This window comes from Manis javanica, chromosome 14 (genome assembly GCF_040802235.1).
Source record: "Manis javanica isolate MJ-LG chromosome 14, MJ_LKY, whole genome shotgun sequence".
Classification (NCBI taxonomy): domain Eukaryota; kingdom Metazoa; phylum Chordata; class Mammalia; order Pholidota; family Manidae; genus Manis; species Manis javanica.
This window is the reverse complement of record NC_133169.1, coordinates 51,908,012-51,933,228: the sequence shown is the minus strand read 5'-3', so window position 1 is coordinate 51,933,228 and position 25,217 is coordinate 51,908,012. Positions and strand designations below refer to the sequence as shown.

At 39.3% G+C, this 25,217-nt stretch overlaps 2 protein-coding genes across 19 annotated transcripts in view; both read right to left on the bottom strand.

Annotated features, from left to right (window-relative positions):
* The window catches only part of RAPGEF6 (Rap guanine nucleotide exchange factor 6), a 235,842-nt gene extending 220,938 nt beyond the window's left edge, over positions 1-14,904 (bottom strand). For 5 of the 17 annotated variants that reach the window (XM_073222078.1, XM_073222077.1, XM_073222079.1 and 2 more), the window contains exon 1: positions 14,536-14,900. In XM_073222078.1, coding sequence (XP_073078179.1) covers positions 14,536-14,604 — 69 coding nt within the window. In that variant the 5' untranslated portion in view covers positions 14,605-14,900. Of the gene's footprint in view, positions 1-14,535 lie in introns of all 17 variants that reach the window. The other 12 variants (XR_012125294.1, XM_073222084.1, XM_037023441.2 and 9 more) reach the window with 6 other exon arrangements.
* Positions 14,905-21,053: 6,149 nt separating this feature from the next.
* Positions 21,054-25,217, bottom strand: part of FNIP1 (folliculin interacting protein 1) — a 144,808-nt gene continuing 140,644 nt past the window's right edge. For both annotated transcript variants that reach the window (XM_037023435.2, XM_037023436.2), the window contains one exon: positions 21,054-23,776. In XM_037023435.2, coding sequence (XP_036879330.2) covers positions 23,698-23,776 — 79 coding nt within the window. In that variant the 3' untranslated portion in view covers positions 21,054-23,697. The remainder of the gene's footprint in view (positions 23,777-25,217) is intronic.

The following is a 25,217-nucleotide window of genomic DNA, read 5'->3' as shown; positions in this document are numbered from 1 at the left end:
GACATTAAAATACTATGGAGATGAAAACAGTAAACTAAAATGTACACTATATGGAATGATTAGCACATTAGGCACTGCAGAAAAGATTAATAAACTACAAAAGAACTGAAATTGAAAATAAAGCAGAGAAAAAAGATGCAAAAATTTGAAAAGCGCACTAGTGAGCTATAGGACAATTTCAAGCAGCCCAACAAAAGGGTAACTGGACTCACTGCAGGGAAGAGAGCAAACAAAAACAAAAAATTTGAAGAATGGTAGAAAATCTTCCATAAGTGACAAAACTATAAAGTCACATATCCAAGAAGCTCAACAAACCTCAAACACAATACAAAGAAAACACCATCAAAGCACATCATAATCAAATGGCCTTAAAAAAATGATGAAAACTCTAGCAGCTAGAGAAAGATTAACTGTACAGTAAAAACAAAGAATTACAGCAGACTTTTACTCAAAAACCATACAACTGTGATAACACTGCATTAACATCTTTAAAGTCACAAAAGAAAAAGACTTATCAACCTGGATGGAATTCTATTTCCAGGAAAATACCTTTCAAAAGACAAAAGCGAATTTTTTTCACATATACAAAGGCTGAATGAATGAATCACCAGCAGACCTGCACTATAAAAAAATATTAAAAGTCTTTCATAAAGAAGGAAAACAATACCAGATGGAAATATGGATTTACACAAAGGAATGAAGAGATCCAGAAATGGTAAATACATGGATAAATATATATCTTTTTTTCTCATCATTTAGAAGACATTTGGCTGCTTAAAGCAGCAGCAGTAATGATGTACTGTGGGGATGATATGCACAGGCACGTTACAGCTGCAGCACCAGGGCCGGAGGCAGAAATGGAAGCACACTGCTGTAAGGTCCTACATGTGAAGTGGTGTATCATCAACTGAAGGTAGACTGTGTTAAGTGTAAGATGTGTACTGTAGACCTTAGTAAATCTCATAGCTTGTAGATTTGTTTGGATTTTCTGCATATACAATACATTCCTGTGAATGAGTATAGTACTTTTTTCCCTTGCCTCACTGCATGAGCTGGGACTTCGGAACAATGGCCAGAATAGGTACGGCGACACACTGCCGCTGGGGCCCCACCCTTTGAGTTAAGCGTCATCATAACCTGGCCAGACACCCACAAAATGCTTATCCTTAAAATGGAATGCTTATTCTTAAAATAGAAATATGCTGCTTGTCATATATTTTTGTTATCAAGGCAATTTTGCTTTAGTGACAAAGAAGCTCTGAAAACTGAAACACACACAGTTTATTTTATGGCTAACAGAATTAGAACTCCCACAACTTGACCTGCCGAGAGTAGATTAGTGTAGGGGCCAAGGGTAGGCTGCCCCAAAATGTGCCCCTTTGGCATACCGATTACTTTGAATTAAAGTGACTGGAGAAACGGCTGGTGCAGGAGGGATACTCTGACCCTTCTCTGAACCCCCACGCCGCACCCCCTCCAAAACCAGGAAATAAATCTCCCTTGTGAAAGGTAACCTCCCCTGTACCAGGAGGTACAGAGAAGTCTTTACCACCAGAGATAGGGAAGTCAGAGCAGAGAAGGCTCAAATCTTATTTTTTTTTCACTAATTTTCTAACCCCAGACCAAATGCTGTTTGGAATTCCTTACTAATTGAAGCTCCCAAACATAATTTTCTTCATCCTGTCAATGCCTCACAGACTTATATCTCTGTCTAAAATGTATAAAAACTCCCTGCCTTGGTCATTTCTTTGGGTCTTAATTTCATTACTGGGACTCCGTGCACATATAAATACACTTGGGTTTTTTTCCTTCTCTTAATTTATCTCCTGTCAATTTGATTCTTAGATCAGCTAGAAAAAACCTGAAGGGTAGGGGAAAATTTTTCCTCTCCAAGAAGCCCCCAAATTTTCTGAGATTATTGACTGAATTTATGTCATATAATTTCCTCTGTTATCAAGTCAGAAGCCATCTTTGGTACATCATTAATGATGCCATGAATAGCTGACAAAGAATTAGGAAATCCACTCTTCAATTTTAAAGTCGAAGAGAGAATATAATTCACTAGTTCTGAAATATGTGTATTATTACTTGGTTGTCCGCCTGAAGAGAGCTGACAATGTTTTATCAGCTTTAGATTTCAAAAATCCTTCCTCAAATATCTCAAAGTTTGCTTCAACCTCCTTATTTCAGAGGGATAATCTGGCTAGATGAACACATAGTTCTCCAACAGCATCTACGAGTGGTGACTGCATGGACCCAAATACAGAAACACTAGCATAATTGCTGTTAAGGGTTGGCAAACTTACCTATAAAGGGCTAGACAGTAAATATTCTAGGTTTCAGGGGCCATATAGTTTTTTGTCACTATTACTTAAATTTGCTTTTGTAGCATAAAAACAACCATAAAAAGGTCAGTAAATGAATGGGTGTGGCTGCATTCCAATAAAACTTTATTTATAAAATAGCTGGTAGGCTAATAATTTCGCACTCAGGTCCTACTTTGCCAATGTATGCTCACACACAGGGTTAAAAATAGCTACTAAGAAGTCAAGACAAGAATGAACACCTCTCTGGAGAATATCTCAGCTTAGGAGTTTTGGTAGTTTGAAAACACCAGATTTTCATTTTTCCAACCTCTCATAAAACTGGGGCATAGGCAAATGATCCAAGCACAACCCAATCATACAAGCCATGCCAGACCTTGAATCTAGTGATACCCAGAAACAAGAACTGCACAGATCCACTCTGGCAGCAGGGTCTGTCAACATACGCAATGTCCAGTATAGGTGGTCAGCAATGCAGGTCGTGGAATCCAATGTGTTCAGTGCTAGCAGCAGTATCTTTACCAAATTCGCAATCAGGAGTATGAATCATGGTTGCTTAGTTCAAAGTCTACCTCTCCAACACCCCTAGCAATTCTGTAGCTACCCGGTATCCTTTAAATTATAAAGAATTGAGTTCTGTTGCTGGTAATAACCCAAAGAGACCCTTAGACCAATAACATCAGTATCACTTGGGAACTTGGTAAAAATGCAAATTCTCAGGTTTTGTCCCACACCTGGTGGATCACAGTCTCTGGGAGGAGCACCCAGCACTCTGGTTTAATAAGGGACACAGGTGGTTCTGATGCACACTAGTTTGCGAACTGCTGGTTTATAGGTAGGTTGTATGCCACTCTAGGTTATGTAGCTGATAATCTATTAATGAGGAAGGGAAACAAACACTGAGATGTCTAGTAAATCCTGGTCCCTTCAGTGCAACTGGCTTGAGGGTCATAAGATGATAAGCATTCATAAAAGGAAAAGAACCTCTCAGAACAAAGAATGGTTGTCACAGCAAGCTGATAAAATTCTCCTATGATGTGGGTGGTCATGGTATTTTGTTTACATGGGACAGCAAGTAGTTGCTGACTGTGTAATGCTGGGCTTAGACCGGGATCTCTTGTGGTTTCTGTACCAATTATCTTTGAGACAGGCTTGAGGTACTGTTCTGTGTATCGGGCTCTTGGTGTGTACACATCAGTAAAAGCTGTTATAGAAAGCCCAAACAAGCAAAAGCCCTGGAGGAGGCTGTGTGGAAGTCTCACAGTTATTTCTTGATAGTAAAATATTTAAATGCTAGATTCAAGGAGGTGTTAATTCATCACACAATGTACACCTGAAAGCTGCTCCACTGAACCTGGAAGAGGGAAGTCTTGCTGAAGGTGGAAAACTGGGAAGTGATGACCTTCCAGACGAGTAACACCAGAATGAGTCACTGGCTCTATAACTACAGCAAAATATGGCAGAGATTAACCAGGGGCATTCGAAAACAAATACCAGCTAAGGATTAGGGAATAAAATAATGGGTTACACTGGGGCTAAAAAAGGTGAGGAAGTGGTGATGACTCAATGCTTCCTATAGCAGATTAGCCATACCCTCTCCAGCCCAGTAGCTACGGGAGTGAAGACGGGCGAGCTTCAGTGCTTATAAAGGTTAAGCTCCCAGAGCTGGGACATCTACCCTTTCTTCACTGGAGACTTTCTACCATCAGTAATACCCTCCATATCTGTAGTTTTACCTACCATACATGTGCTAATCATGCCCAAGTTTGTGTATATAGCCCAGAGCTCTCTAGTAACTTACAACCTACACTTCCTAGAGCAAACTGAACACTTTCACCTGGGTGACCCATTAGCATCTCAAGCATAATACAGCCAAAGCTGAGCTCATGATCTATAGCCCTGTTCCTTGTTCCTAGGTTCCCTAGGATTTAGGTGACAGTACTCTCCTTCAACAGTTCTGGCCAGAAATCTATCAATTTCTAAACAGAAACTGGAGCAATTGAGAGATTATTTCTTACTGGGTAACAGCTTTCTTGCCTCTATTACGACCCTCTGTCATCCATTCTTCATAGTCTGCGGGAGTTATCTTTCTAAACAGCAAATACAAACACCTTAACAAGGAGAACAGTCCTTCATGATCTGGATCCTGACCATGCCTCTGGCCTTATTTATTTTACTACTCATTCTGGTCCTGATCTTCCAGCTGCCCAGGCAACTTGCATGTTTGTGTTTAGCTCATCTTGTGGCCTTTTCAGGAAACATACTGTCCTTTCATCACCTAATTTTACATGTTCTAATCAGCACTCAAGTCATGGTTCCCTTTATAAAATAACTTGAAAGACACCTACCTAGTCTTGACTCCTCTCCCCCAACAGTTCTCCTACAAACTCTTGAGCACCTGGTATTTACAACTACTGTAACAGTTAACCAAGCTGTATTTTAACTGTCTGTGTATTTGGCTAGCTCCTCCCCTAATGTTTTATTCCTGGCACTTAAAAAGTATTTACCACACAAATACACAATAGGCAGTCTTCCTCAAAAGTAGTATGTATTCAACTGTGCCTCAGAGAGTCATTTAAAGCACTCCAAACTCTCCAAACTCCAGGCAGCACATGCGACACTCATGAACCCTTTCTTACAACCATCAGAAATCAACCTAGAATAGGCTACCAGCCTCTGAAAACAAATGTTAGAAAACAGAATGAGTGCATATGAAGCACAGGTGTTTTCATTATACATAAAACTTGATTATCAGCTTGCATTAAATTAACACAGACACCTTAAAGTACTTCATACAGCATAGGCAAGATGAAACAGGAGGCATTTATTTAGGAAAATAGTAGTTATCTATGTAGATGTTAAGTTCACCGTTTTGATAAAGAGAAAGCAGTGGGGTGCTATCAGACTGAGAAAGTCATTGATGAATCATGTGACCCGGGGCAAGATATTTTACCTCTCTAGAGTTCAGTTCCTTTATCTATGCAATTAATTCCATAAGCTGTTGACCTCCCCTACCCCCAGCTGAAGTATTTCTGGGAGTGCTATACATGTGTTCACAAATATATGCTAGGTGGTACAGCTACTTTCAATATGTCCTTAGTGTCCCATCCAATAAGCCCCCATCTCTGCCATAAAACAAAGCTTCAGGCTTGAAGCCCTCCCGCTGCCAAAGTTTCAGTCTATGGCAAAGTAGTGGAGAATGTACAGAAGTGGAGAACATCAACTAGGAACTGCTTATGCCTCCATAACCTCAAGTTCTTAAAGTAGCTCATTCAGTTTCTTTTTTTTTTTTTTTTACAGCCAGACCTCAGTGTACACGGGCTGGTCCAAGGTAAAGCCAAATGATGACCACGACGTCAAAGAGCTCACGATCACTCCACCCTCCAAAGAACAGGACTTTGTACAGAGTTGAGCTCATCACACTTGGCTGCTGCTCCTCTGCAGAATTCTCTCAGGGAAGCTTGTTCATCACTCCAGAACAAAACCGTATGGGGTCTAAAGTCCTGGATGGCAACAGTTTTTTCTCAAGTTGGCAATCTTCAGTACGCACAAAATAAGGTGCCTGTAGGAGATGATGTCTGACAAAGGCCCCATCCAGATCTAACATTTCCTTCCTATCAAGTTTATTTTACAAATGAAGGTCAAAGGGCCCTATAAGCATTTAAGTAAGTTCTTCTACTTTCCAAGGAACTCTCTGAATGTGCATCTGCTGCAGAAAAGCACAACAGAATCTTTGTTCGGTCACCCTTGGGGATGTACACAGTGACTCACTCAGAAGTGACTCCAAGCACAATGGTGCTCTTTCGCCAACTCAGAGAAAATCTGTACAAGTGTTCATTTAAAGACCACTATCCTAAATTCTGGAACAGACTGACAAATAATTACAAGAATTCTAAATTTCACATTCTTTCAGTCCCAGCTCCCTTGTTAACTTTTGGTAACAAAAAATAAGCTATTTTTTAAAAAGCCTTTTTCAATTGCAAATAGGCAATTATATTAGCACCTTGCTGAGCATGTGGGCAAAAGTTTCAAGTTATCTGGTTAAAAACATATGAAAAGTTAAAACTGTCATTTATCTGTATTTCTCCATGAAGTTTCCTGCAAGTGTTTTAAAACCATACAGAAAAGGAGTTCCTCTTTCAAGGTATGACTAAGTGTCCTCTATCCATATTGTCTCTGAAGAACTGCCAGGTCAAATATGTAGTTTGTTTACTCATGTTTTAATGAGAATATTAATAGCAAATTTTGCCATTTTGCCAAACTTCATCAGTCTTTTTATCCCAGCACTTCAAATGCTAAACCAGTAGAAATCCTACCAGAATAGTAGGGGAACAGTATTCTTCATATTACTTTTCTTTTTTAAAGTACTACAAATATTTGGAAACCTACTATGTACCAAGTATTACATGATGGGAACAGGGAGATAAGGGTAGTCCCTGTCCTAGAGGTGCTTACAGTCCACCCAGAGACAAACATGCAAATAACCATAACACTGTACAGCAATTACTGTATTGAAGGCACATGGTATCTTTGGAACATTAAAGGAGGAGTGGAAAAATGAGGAAGGATGCACAATTTTGCAGATGAGCACTGGACGTGAGACTTCAGTGAGAAGTCTGAATTTGCCAAACCAGAGGATGGCTTTCTAGGCAAAGGAACTAGTCATATGTACGGCTACCACTTATTAAGTGTTCACTATGACAGATAGTGCTAAATACTTTACACATATTACCTCTTTTAGTCCACATAACAATCCCCAAAAGATAGTCTTAGAGAAGTTACACAGCTTTCCTAGGATCACTCAAATTCTCAGTAGTGGAGCCCAGATCTGAAGCAGGCTTGTCCAAATGGAAAATTCCAGGCCTGTAAACACTGCACCATACAATCCTATCCTATGCAGAACACAGGGGAGAATATGCACAACAGACAATGCTTCTTACCTCTACCTATCAGAACTACTTGAGCTTTCTATAAACACCAGTGCTTAACACTCTATTCCAGAAGGTTCAACTTCAAAAATGAAGGGTGGGTTGGGCATTAAAAAAAATTCCGTAGGCCAGGAAGTAGTGTTAGGATATTTGTAAGTAGTTAAAAAGCATGTGTTTGGGGTTGGGGGATGCTAAAACTAGAGTACCAGGCAGAAGGTCATGTAGGACTTTATCCCTTTCCCTTTCTCATCAGAGCCAAACTCACAAACAATAAACCTGCTGCCTTGACTTTCTTGGGTCTTTCATTCTCTTCAATCCACTGCAGTCAGGCTCTTTATTCAGCCCACTGAAATCATTCTGGTAGAGGCAACACAAGGAATTTATCAGTCCTCACTTTTCGTATCTGGAATTAGTGATTAGGAATTTCTTTCTGAAATGCCCTCAGATAGCACTCTTCTGTTCTCCCCTATCTCTATACCAATTCATTTTCATTCTCTTTTGCAGTTTGTTTTCCTTTCCCCATCTCAGAACACTCAAAAGGGTTTGGCCTTCTAGTCTCACTCCGCTTTTTCTCCCTGGGCATTCCTACCAATCTCATGACTTCACCTATGGCCAATGTGCTGTAGCTTCTCAGACCAACTCAGACCCATAGCCTGGTTTGATGTGAAGCTCTTAATACTTTACTGAACATCCCCGTGTTCCCTGCAGGAAGTCTCAAACCCTTTCCAAAACTGAATTCTTCCCACCCTAATTCTGCTCCTTAATAATGCTCTTTTATACATACAGTTACCCAAGTCAGCAATGTAAAAACCATCTTAGCTTCCTCACTCTTGCACCAACAATCAAAAGACAGGCAAGTTTTGCCAGGTTTGACCTGACGCTTCCCTGAGAGGAATGTAAGGACAGGGTGTATCTTGGTCTGAATTGCAGCATCTGACATGGAGATGCTTGGACAGTGAAGCAGACAATCCAAACGGGTAGAGAGAAAGGTCAGGACATAAGAGATAAGCAGAAGATGATCAAGGATAGGCCCAAGAGGGGAGGTTCAAAGTCCACTCCACAGGTAAAATGCAAAGAACCAAGATAGCTTCATAGTGCTCTTTGTTGCCAGAAAGAACAAACATTGTATGATTCCACTCAAACAAAGTTCAAAAGCAGGCAGAACAAATTAATATTCAATATTCTAATTTGAATGATAGGTAAATATATCTGTAACATTTAAACTGGATATATACCTTTTTAGTGTATTATAATCAATTCAAAGCTTAAAAAAAATTTTTTCTGATGGGAGGCAGACACTCCCCTTCTAATAAGTGACCATGCTGAACCAATTCTACTTCTGTCTCAGAATCCCACATGCTGAGGTCTTACCTCACACCTGATCTATTGCATCTGTTTCCTATAATGAGGACCATACCTCCTGGTTTCCATTATCCTGATATAATCATCAATAGTCTTACCTTTCACACAGAAAAGTATCTCTGTTTTAACAAAATATTTTATGTTCACTGAATCTATAAGCCTCCCTGGCTTTAGAATAGCACCCCCTCACCTACCCCATACATATGCAGCAATGGCCACAGGGTAGTCTTTTTAAAACTAACCTATTTCCAGGCTTCAAACCCTCTAATAGTTCTCCTTTATAAGATTGAGTCTAAATCCCTGAATTGATCCAACCCTGCCAGTATATCCACCTTTAACATTTCACATCTAATGCCATGTACCACTCCCCAGCCCCATACAGTAGCCCCATGTTTTGCACTCTTTTTTCATTATCACACACTCTCAAAGTGCCTTTTTAGGCACTTTCCCCTAAGCTGCCTGTGGGGAAGTTGGGGTTCCTATGGCCAGGATCCTCACTGAACTTAAACCACCTGATGATGTAACTGGCCTGTTAGGCTACCGCTTCCACACCTTTAGGCAATAAGCTATTATTGCACTATATAGAGAGCTTGGCCCAGTGCTCTGCACGGAGGCAGGGACGCTAGTGCTCAACCTACCACCGGGAGAACAAGCCGGGTAATAAACCCTTTCACCCCAAAGAACATTTTGCTGTCAATTTCTTCAGTCACATTGAATCCAGTGAACTTGCCCGGGGCTGAAACCCACTGACAAGACACCGCCCCATCCCCAATTAAATATTAAGGAACAAAATTTTGACAGGTTGGGAGAGGTGAGTTTTGGAGGACCACAAACCATAGTAATATCTAAGGTTTTTGTTAATACACCCTAAAAACCAATTTCTGTCCCCTTGGGGATGATACCACCCACACTGGGAATGCATGCTCCAGATTGACAGATCAGCTTCCTCTACAAATTGTACCTGGTTTGCAAATATTAGTGTCTTTGCTCTTTGGAATGACCTCCCTTCTGGATATTATCCAGAAACATTTCCTTTCCCCACCTTCAATCGTAAAGTGCCCTACTGTGGATAAAATGAGAGTTCCTGTGACCAGGATTCTCACCTGGCCCTGGTTAATGAGCTCTCTACACACCTGTGGGCAATACATTGCTGTTGACTCTACATAAAGTACTCCACCCAGTGCTCTGGGTGCGACACGGTGGATCAGCTGCAAGAGAGCAGAGCAGAGGCTGGAGTGGTGGCAGTGCCAAGTACAGAGCCCCAGAGGATGGCCGTGTGGGACAACTGTGCAGGCGAGAGGACCAGAGGACGGCTGTGTGGGCAGAGAAGCCCGGAGGCAGAGACCGGCTTGCTGCATGCAGACTTGCTCTGAGTGAATGGGATTTTAGTGACTGACCTGCCACCTGGAAATAAAGTTGGGTATAACCCTTTCACCCCAAGAACGTTTTGCTGTCAATTTCTTTGGTCACATTGAATCCATAGCGAACTTGCCCGGGGCTGAAACCCATTGGGCAAGACACCTATCTATACCTTTGCCACAATAACCTAAACATGTTACTCATGTTCTGATGTCTCCTAAGTCACTGAAGAATAGGAACTATGAGTGATTTCTCTCTACAACCTTCCATTTTAGTATTGTGTCTGACACATTTGTTAAACGAATGCATAAATTAACATTACCACCTGAGTGGTAATGTTAACCATACATCTCAGTGTATCTGAAACGGTCTTTAACCTGTCATTCTTGCATCAATATTAACAGCATCTCTTTTAATTCTCAAAAATCACCTGGATAACATATTGCTAACCTATCCAAACAGTGAGAAAAAATCAAATTTTGAGTAAGAGTAGAACACAATCTGAGTATTAAAATGATCACCCTCGCAGTAATATGACAATAAATAAAATGACTCAAGCAAAAACTTCAGGGGCAAATGATAAAAGAGCCTGAACCAGGGTAACAGTTTAAGAGAGGAGTAGAGAGAGTTAGGGATGTAAAATCACCAAGGTTTAGAAGCCAGTTGGATACAGGGAGGAAGAAAGCACAGAGAATCAAGAGTAAAAACAGGAATTTCTGGATTGAGTAAGTGGGGCAGTCACCAACAGAATATCAAGGAGGAGAAATGACGATGGCTTCAATTTAGGACTAATGACTGGAGAAAGTGGAGGACCGTTTCGTGGTCAGATACATGGATCTGAAGCGCACGCAAAGGGGTAAGACGGACAACATACAGTCCCTAGGTGTCAGCCCATAACAATTAACAGCAGCAAAGTTGTTCATGAGACTACCCAGGATATACAAAATGAGCAGTTTCGATGAATAAAAACTTTCATTTTAACATAAGGACTTAAAATTAATTCTAAATTTTGTTTCAACATATTTATTGATCATTTAATATATGCAAAACATGGTATTAAGCATTAGATTATTAAGAATAAAAAACCACTGAGAGATGAGAAGCTCACTGCTCACTGAGGTAAGAAAGAAAGGTTAGAGCAAGAATGGTGTTGCATGGACTGAACTGAGAAAAAGCCAAATTCAAAGTCCTAATTTTGATTGTGGCATCTTTAATTTTGGTATAAAGGCTCAAAATGAGTACCTTAAGTCTTAGCGCACTTAGCTTCCCACAGAATATTTAAGTCTAAAATTTGCCATTAAAAAATTTTTTTGTAAAGTGGCTCAAGGAAAAATAATGTGCTGTGGAAGCTGAATCTACAAAGTAGGACAAATGGCCAGAAAAGAACTGTGTTTTAAATAGCATACTTTATGCCCAGTGTCTGGCTCACCAGGATTCTGCTTGAATTGAAAATTTCACAGGTGGACAATATACAAAATAAAGGAACTACTAATTTTGTCCCAGAAACAAACGAGAGTTCTTTAATCATTCATTACATGATGCAAACATCTGGTTATAAGATGCTGATTCTTATCTATTTGTATATTTTTCCATAAATCTTTGCACTCAGTAGTTATTCAAAGACAAATGTCCTACATGAATGAATTTTACCTCTTTATTATACACTTTACTCTCTTGGCTTCCAGGACCCCAGCACTCTCTCTTGGTTCTCCTTCAGGCACTATTTGCTCCATTCTCGCTTGCTGGTTTCAGCTGTTCTCCCGACCTGTGGGGGGTCAAGTGCTCTAGGGCATGCTGTCTATGGTCCTCTTCTATTCTCTATGTACACCTAATACCTTGATAATCCCATCTAGTCCCAGGACTTCAAGTAATACCTGTAAACTAAGGACCATAAAATTTATATCTCCAGCCCAGCAATCTCTCTAGAAATAGAAATTTCTATATGCATCTCTTTTATTCAGACATTTCAAACTTGACATGTTCAAATCTTAATTTCTGATCCCCCCATAGCCTAAAACCTACTCCTCCTCCAGTTTTCTCCCTCTTTGATGGCAGCTCAAACTCTTTTTGATGGTAACACTGACACTCCAGTTTTTAGGCCAAAAAACCTCGAAATCATGCTCGATTTTTCTTTCTCTCAAATCACATGTCTAATCTATTAGCAAGTACTGTAGGCTAAACTTACAAATAATTTCCATAACTGACTACTTGTCACCACCTGCATTACTACCACTTAGTCTCGGTTACAATAGTGTCTTCCCAACTTTCATGTAATAGCCTCTGATGACCCTACCTTCTACGCTTGCTCCTATACAGTCTATTCTCAACCTACCAAGCAGCCAGGGGACTCTAGTAGGATGGTATTACTCCTCTGCTTCACAACCTTCAGCTGCCCCCTCTTTCATTCAAAACAAGTCAAAGATTTACAATAATTTAGAAAGTCCTACAGGATATGCCCCACCCTACACCACCATTATTGCCTCTGATTCCATCTCTTACTACCCACACCTATGTTCACTATTCTCCAGTCACTCAGAGATCCCTGCTTCTCCTTGAACGCAGCAGACGCACTCTCTCTCATCTTAGGGTCTCTGCATTAACTATTCCTCTACTTAGAAATCTCATTCTAAAATATCCCTATGGCTTATTCCATCACATGCATCAAGCCTTTAATCAAAAGTCATCTCAACCAGCTTATTTAAATTGCAACACCACCACCCATCTTATTTAATTTGCAACCCAGCCCTAGCCCCTTGCTTCCAATACTTTTTTTTTAATTAGCAATTACCAACTAACATATTATGTAATTTCCTTGTTTATTACATTTATCTACCTTCTCCCCTCCACTTCTATGAGAATGTACAAACCACTAGGGCAGGCCTGTTCTGTTCACTGACACATCCTAGTGCTCAGAATAGTGCCTTGAACTGTTGAGCTTTCAACTGATTGTTGAACGAATATATTTAAAATAGACCCTTAAGTGTCCACTAAAAGAATAAGGCTCTTCTAAAAACAGAAATGACCCTGTGAGAGTTTAATCAAATTATTTATCACATGACTAGGATTCAGGCAATCACTTCTTTATTCATACATCTGTACCTCCAAATAAATCCTACACTCATTTAAAAGCACTGCCAATGAATCAAACAGGGAACACATTATTACACTGCTAGATGGCAGGGCTCTAGCCTATTCTGTGGGCAGCTGTTTAGCATTCCCTTAAACAATGCTGCTGTTCCAGTAAAACAAGATTAAGTACTTGACAGAACACACACTGGCCAACATAACTTTGTCAACAGGTCAGAAAATTTCCTAAGGCTCAAAAACAGGCAGTCTCAAACTAGGTAATTCTGCTATGAAAGTAGGATTTTTTCCATTAAAATGTGAATTTACCATATTTAAAAGTAAAACCTACATTATATGCTGTAAGCCTTGTATGATATTTTCTAATGACATAAAAACTATGGCAGATTCACCTGTTCAAGGTGAATTCTTTCGATTAGCTCACAAGGACTTCAAGAAGCATCAGAGGGAAACTGAGACACTTAAGATTATAAACGCAAGTCTCAAAAAGATTCTGGAAAGGAGCATTTGCCTTGCTTCTATGCAGACCAAGATCTTCAACAACAAAGTTTGACCCATCACAGCTAAAATTATGGCCTGACTAACGCGTCATGCCCAAAGTTACTAAACCCTACCATGAAAAGCACTGTAAATCTGGGGAAGGAGGGGAAGGAAAAAAACCCCCTCAGAAGTGACTTAGGAAGAATTAACCAAAGCATTTCATTTACCACAACTACACACAAGACAATCCAACAACCCACCCCTTTTGCTCTTTGGTTTAGTAAACATGTCACTTACTATATAGAAACTTCTCCAAATCAAGGAAAGCTTTCCCCAAAAACCTAAGAACTCTATAGGAATATGCAAGGTCAGCAGGTTTTAGTTCTGTGCCTGAAAACTAGCCTACAGATCAAAGGAAAATCGTTTCAGCTGATGTCATTACTGCTAACCTAATACAGCAAGTTTGGTAACCAAGCAGAAAATACTGCGAAATTTCCCACTGACAGTCTGAAGAAGTACCTCCAGAACTCGTCTTTAAATATGCATCCTCCTCCACCGGAATTCACCTAACTGAATGCAAGTTTTAAACTCACTTTGAAAACTTTTACCTTTTTATTAGGCAATTGTACAGTATTTAAGGTACTTTAAAGAGAACGTCTTCATAACACGGTTATTATAGTTCAATTTCTACCCTCGTTTTTCATGGGCAATCTCACTCTGGGACCCACCTTTTACCCTTAGAAATACAATTTAATAATGGTGCCTTCTCTTCTTAAACACTAGGAAGTCACCGGCATGGACGGGTGTGCGGGGAAGGCGGCATCGCGAGCAGGAAAGGCGGTCGGTATCCCGCCCGCGAGCACGGTCAGGACGCAGAGAGCAGAGAACCCTGGCAGCAGGTGCGAGGTTCTGGGAGGGGGACAGTCGCCGAGTTTCGGACCGACTGGGAAATGCTGTCCGTTGGGGAGCGAGACGCGCGCTGGGTCGGCCGCCCTTACCTCCGGGGTCCGCTCGGGCGGCTGCTTCTTCAGCGCCTGCCTAGCGCCAGGGTCCACGGGTGAGTTCATGGCCGCGGCCCCGGCCCCCACGCTCCCCAGCCTGCCCTTAGTAGCTCACGCGACAGCCCATTTACGTTAGGTGAAGGGTCTGCACCCCACTACCCCGAGGAAGGGAACTCCAGACCGCCGCGGGGCCGGTGCCCAACCAAACAAGTCTTCACAACGCCCGCCCCGGGCGTCAGCCCACGCGCAACTGGCCAGTGTGAAGCCCGCGCGGAGGCGGGAGGAGCGCCAGTGCGCATGCACAGCACGCGCGAGCACGCAAACGAGCAACCAAAAGCTGACTCCGTGGTGACGAAACAACTAGGGCGGTGCAGATAGGCCTTTCCTATCTTTCATCGCGAGATTTAAAGACGCCTCGCGAGACCTCATCCTAAAGCCATCACGGGAGTTGCCTCGGATTTGCGGTTTCCGCCGCAGCTTCCGGTGGAGGGGCCGGAAACGCTTTGTAAGGGACTGCGCGAAGACGGACTGGTGGGACAGAACTGCGGGGAAGGCGTTCTGGGTGGAGAGTTCTGTTTGTGCCCAAATCCGGAAGCCCAGGGCGTGGTTTGGCCTGGGGCCGAGCTCTACCTCTGCAACTCTGACGCCCCTCCTCCCTTGGAGAACGTGCGGGAAATCGAGGCCGCAAGGTGGCAGAGGAGGAAGTTCATGCGTCTTCTTCCCTACGTTTCTAATAATAAAACGAACCTCTTGTGGAAGGTGTCCACCGAGAAGTTTTTGTCCTGTGCAAGACGGGCGTTCTGAGCTAGGGCGGAGAAGTCAAAGCTTCGCGGTCTTGAGCAGGGCTGGGCATGCCCTGTGTCTGTGGCCAGCTCAGAGTCCTGCTGTTTCGCAAAACCAGGTCTGGGCGTTCGGTCCAACGCCCTCCTCCGGCGGTGGGATTTAGGATTACCTGGACTCGAGTCACCGCATTCTCACTATAGTTACACATTAGTCTGTTCCCCAACAGACCAAATAAAGCCTATTTCCATTCATTTATTGGTCCCTTGGTAAGAGCAAACAAAACCTTGGGATAGCAAGACCGCTGGGGGGCAATTTTCACCGGTATCACTGACGGAATTCAGAACCCATCGTTCTAGATAAGTCCTCTTCACTATTCTCTAGCCGCACTAGTTAACGCCTTTGCGACCATCACAGAGGCATATCCTTTACACTGAATTTTAAGCACCCTGAGGGCTGTGTACCACATCTAGGCACATCTTAGTATTTGTCAAAGCAGTTAGCATACTTCACTAAACTCGTGAACTCGTGACATTATTCACAGTACTTTTTTAATGACACGGCTAGAATTAATATATTTTAGAGTAACAAAAGGTGAAGAGTTCAGGCTGCAACCTTTATCATTTCTGGAACCTGGTAATGATGGTTTATGTTAATAATGGTTTTGTTTTCCGTTGGTAGTTGAGCTTGCCCAAAGTTTACGACACAATATTGGCACATTTCTTTTTTGAGTATAAGACTAAAACCTTACCAGAGAAGTTATGGTTCATTCTGGAAAGAAAGAAATTCTGGGGCAATCATAAAGAATTGCAATAAACCATTTTCATCATTTTTTGTGTATATAAATATTTCCTCTTGTTATAGTAGGTAGCTAGCCAGACATAAGCAGGGAAGGGGTTGGGGACTTTGGCTAGTGTTTACATTCAGTCACATGCTTGTTCATATTCTAAACATTTTGTGTAAACTGTTCTTGCTGGATGTGGGGAGGGTATATGTAACGGACGTGCCAAAACTGGCTCCAACATGGCGAAGTTGACCCTGACTTCACCCTGAAATATTGTTCATTAGCATACTAAAAATCACGCCCCTTGGTGCCATGACAGTTTATACAGGCAGACTATCTTGAGACAGAAAGAGGGCTATCACCCAGTGTCCTGGAATTCCCCTCCCTATTCCAAGAAAACCCCACCTATCCCGATGAATATCTCACCCCCTGCTTGAACTCCAGCTTGTTAAGGACACCCCTCCCAACCACCCCCCTTCCCCGCCACCATGCTGCTCATCTCTGGAACACGGCCACACTCCCTCCTTGAGTGTATAGTTTGCTTTACTAAACTACTCTTTGCTTGTACCTGCTCGGGCTTGTGAATGCTTTCTTGATCACAGTCAAGAACCCGTTCCTGGGATGAGGTCTCCCCAGACTGCATTTCCTGACATCAAAGGTCTGACTAAAATCACTAAGTTTATCCCTTCCATTCTTCAAGGCTGTTTTCAGAGCCACATCAGTATTTTGAAAGAGGGAAAAGAAAAGCCTGACAACTATGAGCTTGGATTTTAGGATTAAACAGCTGATTTTGTGTCTTCAATAGGCCATTTTTCATTCAACGACTTGAAGTTATTTAATATCCCTGAACCTCGGTTTCCTTAAAGTGGGAATAGTAAGAGATCTATTGTTTTAGGATGCTCTTAAGATAACATGAAATAATTCATGTGAAGCATTTAGGATATTGCCTACACAATCCAAGCACTTATTTCTGTTACTTTACCTCTGTGATTTCTCTAAGGCAGAAATTGAAGTTTGAAAAATTAGATGAGTTGTTTTTTTTATACAAGTATTTTTCCCCGTTATTTAACTACTCAGACACACATTTTAAGTATTCATGAAGATGTGGGGCAACAGGAACTCTCACAAACTGCTAGTTCAGTGTGAATTGAGAAACCATTTTAGAAAAAAAAAAAGTACTAAAGCTGAAACTTAGCACACCTATGCCATTAGGTCCACTCCCTGATATATATCCTAAAGAATTCTCCAGAAAAGGGGAACAAAATTGTGTATTGTTCATACTGATCAAAAACTGAAAATAACCCAAATGTCTATCAATAACTGAATGGGGAAATTATGGTATATTTATTCAGTGTAATACCAGTTACACAGCATAGGGATGACTCTCCAACATAAGCTGAAAGAAAAAAAGCAAACCACAAAATATGGAGTACAATTACCCAAAGTTCAAACTCAAGCAAAAGGCCTTCATTTTAAGATGCATGAACAAAGTTAAAATTATGAAGAAAAAGTAAAAGTAAGGAAATGATGTTTACCAAAGTCAGGTTGGTAATTACAGAAACAAAAAGGGAGAGGATTGTGATCAGGATAGGGTACACGAAGGAGGTGCTTTCTGGGTTGTTGAAAATTATTTACTTCTTGACGTAAGTGATGGTTAACATCAGTATTCATTCACTTTTCTGTGCATATTTCACAAGGAAAAATGAATTTAAGTATACAAAAATAGCTTATTAGGCTTTATCATAAGACAGTAAACACAATGTACTAATATCCATGGTAACTATCCCTATCTAAATTTAAGCACATTTTCAACATCTATCTTGTCCTTTGCCATCTTTGATTTTGCTCTGGAACGCTGAAAAAAGTGAGGTGATAGTGAAAACTGTAATAGCTAAATTCAGAGAAAATTTCAACAGTATTTTTTAAAAGTTACTCCAGGATAGGATTTATCAGCAGTAACTTGGATCTGAAAGGAAAACATAATGGTTCTGAATGCAAGCAATTTACTAAATTCTAGGAAAACAAAAATATAGTGAAAATCTTTTTTTAAGTGACTCAACTCCTTACCTCTACCTTACTTTTCTTCATTATGCTTACTGCAACCTGACATCAGAGGTCTGACTAAAATCACTAAGTTTATCCCTTCCATTCTTCTAGGCTGTTTTCAGAGCCACATCAGTATTTTGAAAGAGAGAAAAGAAAAGCCTAATAACTATGAGCTTGGATTTTAGGATTAAACACCTGATTTTGTGTCTTCAATAGGCCATTTTTCATTCAACGACTTGAAGTTATTTAATATCCCTGAACCTCAGTTTCCTTAAAGTGGGAATAGTAAGAGATCTGTTGTTTTAGGATACTCTTAAGATAACATGAAATAATTCATGTGAAGCATTTAGGATATTGCCTACACAATCCAAGCACTTATTTCTGTTATTTACTCTACCTCACTTTTCTTCATTATGCTTACTACAACCTGACATCATATTTCTATGTCCTCCACCAGAGAGAAACATGTATAAACTCCAATATCATAGAAGAAGGTTTGCTATTTATTGACATATCCCTAGGCATACTCGAGCCTAGCACATAAAAGGTGCTCAATCAGTATTTGCTAAATTGGAACCAAGGACTAATGAAGAGGGGATTTTGCTATTAGACAAATAGGCAATTGATTGTCTCCAATGGCAAAGAAAGATGTCGGGCGAGACAACTGTTTAATTTGGGAAAACTGAATGCTTTTTAGGCAGACAGAATCATACGGCCATCTTTCCAGGCTAACAGTAAATCAACAACCAGAGAGTAAAGTACACTGCTTTTAAAAGTACCTGGAATGAAGTAAGGAATTGAATGTGGAGTATATTGGGAGACTAGGTCACTATTAGTGGAAAAGTAAGAGCATTTTCTGGTCCAAATCCAGATTACTATCATTGAATCAGAAGAATCTCAGAGGGTGGGTCCTAGTAATTAGTATTTTTGAAAAGTTACCTAGGTATTTCTAGTATGCAACCAGGTAAGAAAACGACTTCCAACTAAATCAGAGTCTGGACTACTCTGACCCATCTTAATTCCAGCCTTTGTAATATAGTGGAGCATTGACTTGTGAGTGCGACCAAATGTACAACACAGAGTGGCATCCTAAATTTCCTGAGGAAGTAACAGTATCTTCCTTATAATTACACTACATTCAACAATGTTATTCCCAGTTAGGTAACACTGCCTTTGCCAATAATCTATTTTGAGCACTGAGGTGAATATAAAGACATGTTTTTAGACTGTCCTTGTTAAAAGAGTCGTCACTTGGAAAGGAAGGAAGCTCAAGACTCATCCTAATACTCTCCCTTAAATGCAGGTTTATCTATGAGAAGTCGAATCAGACAATGGTAACTAAGAGAGCTTTCTGCAGTTTGATGAAGGTATCAGTCTAGACTCGTAATTTCACCAGAAGGAGAGTCCCTTTTAAAGGAACATTTTAAGGGACCAAGTCTCCTGGAGGCTCTGACCTGAGCACTATAAGCTTTCAGACCAACAGCCCCACTGAAGTTCTCCTAATAAGTAAGGGGTGGGAATTTCACATATTCTTTAAAAATCTCTTTTGGACTGCTTATATTTTCTTTTCTTTAAGAAAATCTCAAGTCTCAAATCTAGGGCAAACACAGCCAAATCCAGTGTGCACTACACAGCCAGGACAGAAGCGCTACACTCCCCCACCTTCCCTTCTCCCTGCGCCTTCCCACTCAGAGCTACAGTTCCCCAGACCACACTGCACCTTCCGCACAGGTTTGGTCCCACTTGCCATGCAGCTCCTACCTTTTACATCAGCAAAGACAAAGAAATCCCAGGTAGCTTTACATTTGCCACTACATACTAGTGGGAAACTATTCTGGTCTGACAGACAAAATGGACCCACATAGAAAAGACTGTATGATCTCAGATTAAATTCTCTGTATTTCAGTTTCTAATTAGCAAAATTATTTCTCTATGCTTCTCAGAAATGTTGAAAGATTTCTCTAAATTTATATGAGGGAACACAGGTACCAATTATAAACCTCTAAGATATTTGATAGCTTCTTCCCAAATACTTGATATTTCCTCTCTGCTTTAAAACAGTGTACTGAATTCTCTTTGGTCAAATGTAAAAGTGATACATGTAAAATGATAGGAAAACAGGCACTACAAAAAACCACTGGTCTAATTCTGCCTCCTGGCACAACTCTGACATCATCAACCTAACTGAGTTAGGGAGCTTCCCAGCAGCCTACTCAGTGCTGAATCACTGCTACGGAGCAGTGGAAGGAGTGATGCAAGAGCTGACTTTCCTACATGCAGATGAAAAGAACAGACTTGGTCATGCAAACCAGTGAACCAACCAGGATTAGAATCCAAACCAATTGGCCGGTTTTTTGTTTAACTGTAAAGTCAATAGTAATTTGTACTGGATACAAACATTCTTACCTTAACAGGTTTACCTGGCTGCTTCTAGGCTTTTAAAACGATTTTCAGTTTGTTTTCACAAAAGCATTTAAAGAAAATTTCAATTTGTCACTGTGAGGATTAGGTCAAATGTAAGAATATATAAGAATATTTTTTGTTACTATGCTTTCATTCATAAGAACATATCTTAAATTCTCTGCACAATAGGTAGGGGCCAGAGAGGAGACGCTGGACAAATTACCAAAGAACAGTAGCAGCCAAAAGTTACTGGGCACTTGGGGTGTATCATGCACTGAAATTTCTCTTGATTCTTGCAACAAACTCACAAAGTAGATTTTACTTTGTGAATCTACTTTGTACTGTAAGTTACCAATACAGAAATTTAGGATTAGAGAAGTACATTCTGGACATAGCCACATGCCTAGAAGTGTCACCCTTCAGAAAACAGTTCAGGTGGGCTGACCAGAGTCCATGTAACATATACCTTATCTACACATGGAAGAAAGACCAACATCATCCATTAAAATGACATGTGTATTTATTGCACAAATTTCCCCTAGAACTGGGAGGTTATTATAATACAGGTGTACACTTGAGAAATGTATACAGAACAAGGATCAAGTATGTACATTTTACATATCCCACCATCTAAATAACTTAGAGAAAGAAGTCTCATGATATCTACCAAAAGTAGGCATTGTGTGAAATCTTTCTTAAAGTGATCATCCCCAGTGTATGGCAATTGCAACAGAATGAAATCTGTTAATATGTTTATTGCACATCCAACATTTTCAAACTCAAATTAAGACATATTAATAAAAGCCAGGGATATTCAATATCAAACCAATTAGTTTATGTGTAAGGAAATACTAGCTTTAAATCTGTAACATAAAAGATCCCTTTTTCATTTCCTGTTGCAACAAACAGCTTTTTTAAATACGTAAAACACATTTGTCTGTACCATAAGAAGTTGAAAATTTATTTTGAACAAGCCAAAACTCTTTTTTCCTTCATCCTAATGACCACACTTTGAAGAAGTAGCAGCTCATTCCTTGGGCTTTATGTAAGGGAAGAATGACTATAATAAAGGGAGCAGAAATTACAGAAGGGTTGGGAATTACAAAACTCAGGAATCCTATAAGATTAATGATTCTGTAAGAAACTATAGGCCTTTTTCTTCCAAGCAAAAGTTAGTTTTAAGAAAAACAGTAGCATGAGTCACCCATTTATAGAAGACTAGACTTCCTAAATGGTAATTATTAGATTTCAAATAGATAGGGCTGTGAATAGTTTGATGCTTGATTAAAAAAAGAAAACAAGCAAAAACAGACATTATCTACCTGCTATGTATCCCTCTGAACTCAGTTTAAAAAATAATGTACAATGGCCCACATACAAACTTTTCTATATTCTGAATTCTGGCAAAGAGATTGCTTCATAGAATTCCTAACAATGTAAGAGAAGAATTTCATTAATTAATGGAATAAAATAAGCCAGAGAAAATATATTCATCAACACTCTCTGGCAGCAAGTCATTTATGGGAAACTTAGGTACTAACTGGGTCTAACTTATAGGACAAAAGAGCCGAAGTGATTGCAGGCACACCAATTTCAGATTTACATTCCATTAAAACACAACCTCTATTCTGGCTGGAGATTTCTTGAATACATAAAGAGCAAGGCAAAATGTGACCCAGTGCTATAAATTCAAGGTCAAAGACTAAACAAACCACACAAATCTTCCTTAATTACTGAAAATTCAAACAGCAAGAATAGATGTGTTTATTATACAGTAAATGTATCTAGTAACAGAATAAGCAGTAAGTTTTCTTTTTTTTAAGCTGACAATCAGTTATGATGAAAACAGTTCATGAAAGCAGAAACAAAAGTTCACTTCTAGCATTAAAAGTACCTTAGGTAAGTAAAGAATAAACTATAATGTAGTATTCAAGTAAACTGAGGTAGTACAGCATATTGAAAACTTTGACTTACCCACCTTTCTTATTTACATTACTTACAAGAGTTTGGTTCCACATTAGCTTTTCTCACAATCAACACTCTATGGTATATACAAAAATAATAACTGAAAAGTAGAAATCTTTGAAATATCTAGCTTCTGGGAGGGGCTATTAGAAAAAAATAATAATTTTAAGAGTTAATGAGTTCTATTAGAGTAAATTAAATATTATGAAGTAGTGAAACAATTCCTATGGGTTCAAGAAGGGCTGATACCGAAAGCAAGGGCCTCGGCTACCTGAGCACTTTTAAAGAAAATAGTATTATTTTTGCCAATGCTTTGGTGCAATTTTTAATCCTAATTTTCATTTATTAAGTTAGATGAGAATATGTAAATATTAATAAGAATTATCTTATAAACAAAAGACATGGTATAAAGTATTATTATTTTGGGAATCTACATTCCTCAGCCTTTAAAAAAGATTGGCTTTTACTTATATTTTAAGGGTATGTGAAGCAGAAAAATCACCAGAAAGTAACATTTCAACATTATATACAATTAATACTAGTTGAAAACATTATTTTTAAAAATGCATGTTTACCAATCTTGTATTTTTATCTGTTTTTTCAAAAAATAGGTACATATGTACACTTGGGTGGATAACATAACACACATTTACACTCACTATTCTGAGTTTATTAGAATTAATAGGCTATTTAAAATACTTTGAGAAATACCCAGAAATTAACTATTTTGAATTGAAAATAAAACAAAGTTTTATACAACTCTGTACCTTAGAAATAAAGAATAAAAAACTAATGAAATGACTATTTCTCAGCCATACAATCATTAGGTATCTGTTGTGATTTATGAGTTGTGGCAACATCATTAGTGAGCATGTGAAATTCCTCAATGTTATTCATTGTGTAGAAATTTCTAAGTTACACTTTGGCTTCTTCAAGTGCTTTCCCCAAAATTATTTATGCTGTTTTAGTTTTACTGGGTTAAAATCTACCACCACCCCAAAAGTCTAGTCAAAGGAAAAAGCCATCAATGATAACACAATATGCAGTGCAATGTACCCAGGTGACTGAGTCATTCAGATCAAAATCTAACAGGGAAAAGAAATGCCATAAATGCATGTTGTATCTTCTTCGTTGGTTTCTGCTTAACTTTCTACCAAAGTTAATTTCTAACAACCTTTATGTTAAAGGAGTATCTGAGCAACATATGGGGAGTGAGTGCTTGCTACAGCAGCCAGAAGAGGAAGATCACTGGATTCAATCCTAAAATAAAAAAAAAAAAAACTCAGTTCAGGCTTTCTGTACCCAGGACATGAGTCCTACGCACAACAGACTGCTACCTGCCCAGTCACTACAACTCATCAACGATGGAGCTAGGCCACCCTGGCCACAAGGAAAAGTCACTGGCAAGAGAATTGAAGATAATCAAATTTGGATATTTCTTAAGAAAGCATGTCACTGACCTGCTGATGGACATACATCAGCATAAAGGACAATGTCTAAGAAATAAAATGTAGTATAATAATAGAATAATCATGTGCACCCATAGTATTTGGATACAAATGTTTCTACAGTAAGATATATTGGGAAGAAGCAAAGGAAGCTTCTTAAAAATACATCATACCACAAATAATTTACAGGAGAAGAAAAATGGCCATAAACAGAGAAAAATTTTATGCAGAATTACTCATACTTAGAGAATACATCTGAATAAAATCAAATTTCATTTTTCAGCTAATAGCTTGGGAAAGATAAAAAAAAAAATCGTAACAGCCAGCAACAGGAAATGGGTGCCTCTTGCTGTTTGGGAGAATTTATTCTGGTACTTTTTGGATAGCATTAACTATTACCCAACAAATAACTACCAATAGCTATCAGAAATTTAATATACATGCCCTTTAACCAAAAATTCTACTCATAAAATTAATCCTACAAACTTCAAAGATTTATATTCATTCCAGCACTGGTTTGTAATAAGAAAAAACTGAAAATAATTTAAATTCTACCTTGTAATGCAATGCTGTATAGCCATTAAAAATGAGATAGATCCATATGTGCTTATATTAAGATTCAGGAGGTGTTAAAAGGCAAGTTGCACAATGACATATAGGGTATAAAAACCAATTCATATTTTTTTATCCTATAAATTAAAAAATTCTGTAAGAAGAAACAATCCATTAACTGTGTTTGGGTTAGGGTTGGAAGTTGGGGGAAAAAATGGTAACTTTTCATTTTATGCCAAAACTCACTGTAAACTTTGATTATATGCACATTACTTTAAAAACTAGTTTAAATTTTAAAAAATGACAGCATTACACAGATAACCATCTATATCTAATGTGGATAAGGAATAAAATGAATGAAAGAATTTAGTTTGGTTTATGACATATAGTAGCTACTTGCTGATGTTCACTCTTTTTTCCTTCATACTTAGACATAAGTTCTACCTTGTTTTAATTTATTCAACTAGCATTTCAAGAAATAGTTTATATATACAAACACAAGAAAATAGCCATAGAGCATAGGAAAGTGACTACAGAACATAATGAAAAGGGATGCCTGCCACCAATTTCCTGTTCCTCCTTCAGTTAGCATTTTAGGTAACTATCTTCTTCCTGAGAATAAGTATGGAGTAGACAGACATAATAGACAGAAAATGGGGAGAGAGTAGTAATATGCAGACAAGGTACTACCACCCACAGAG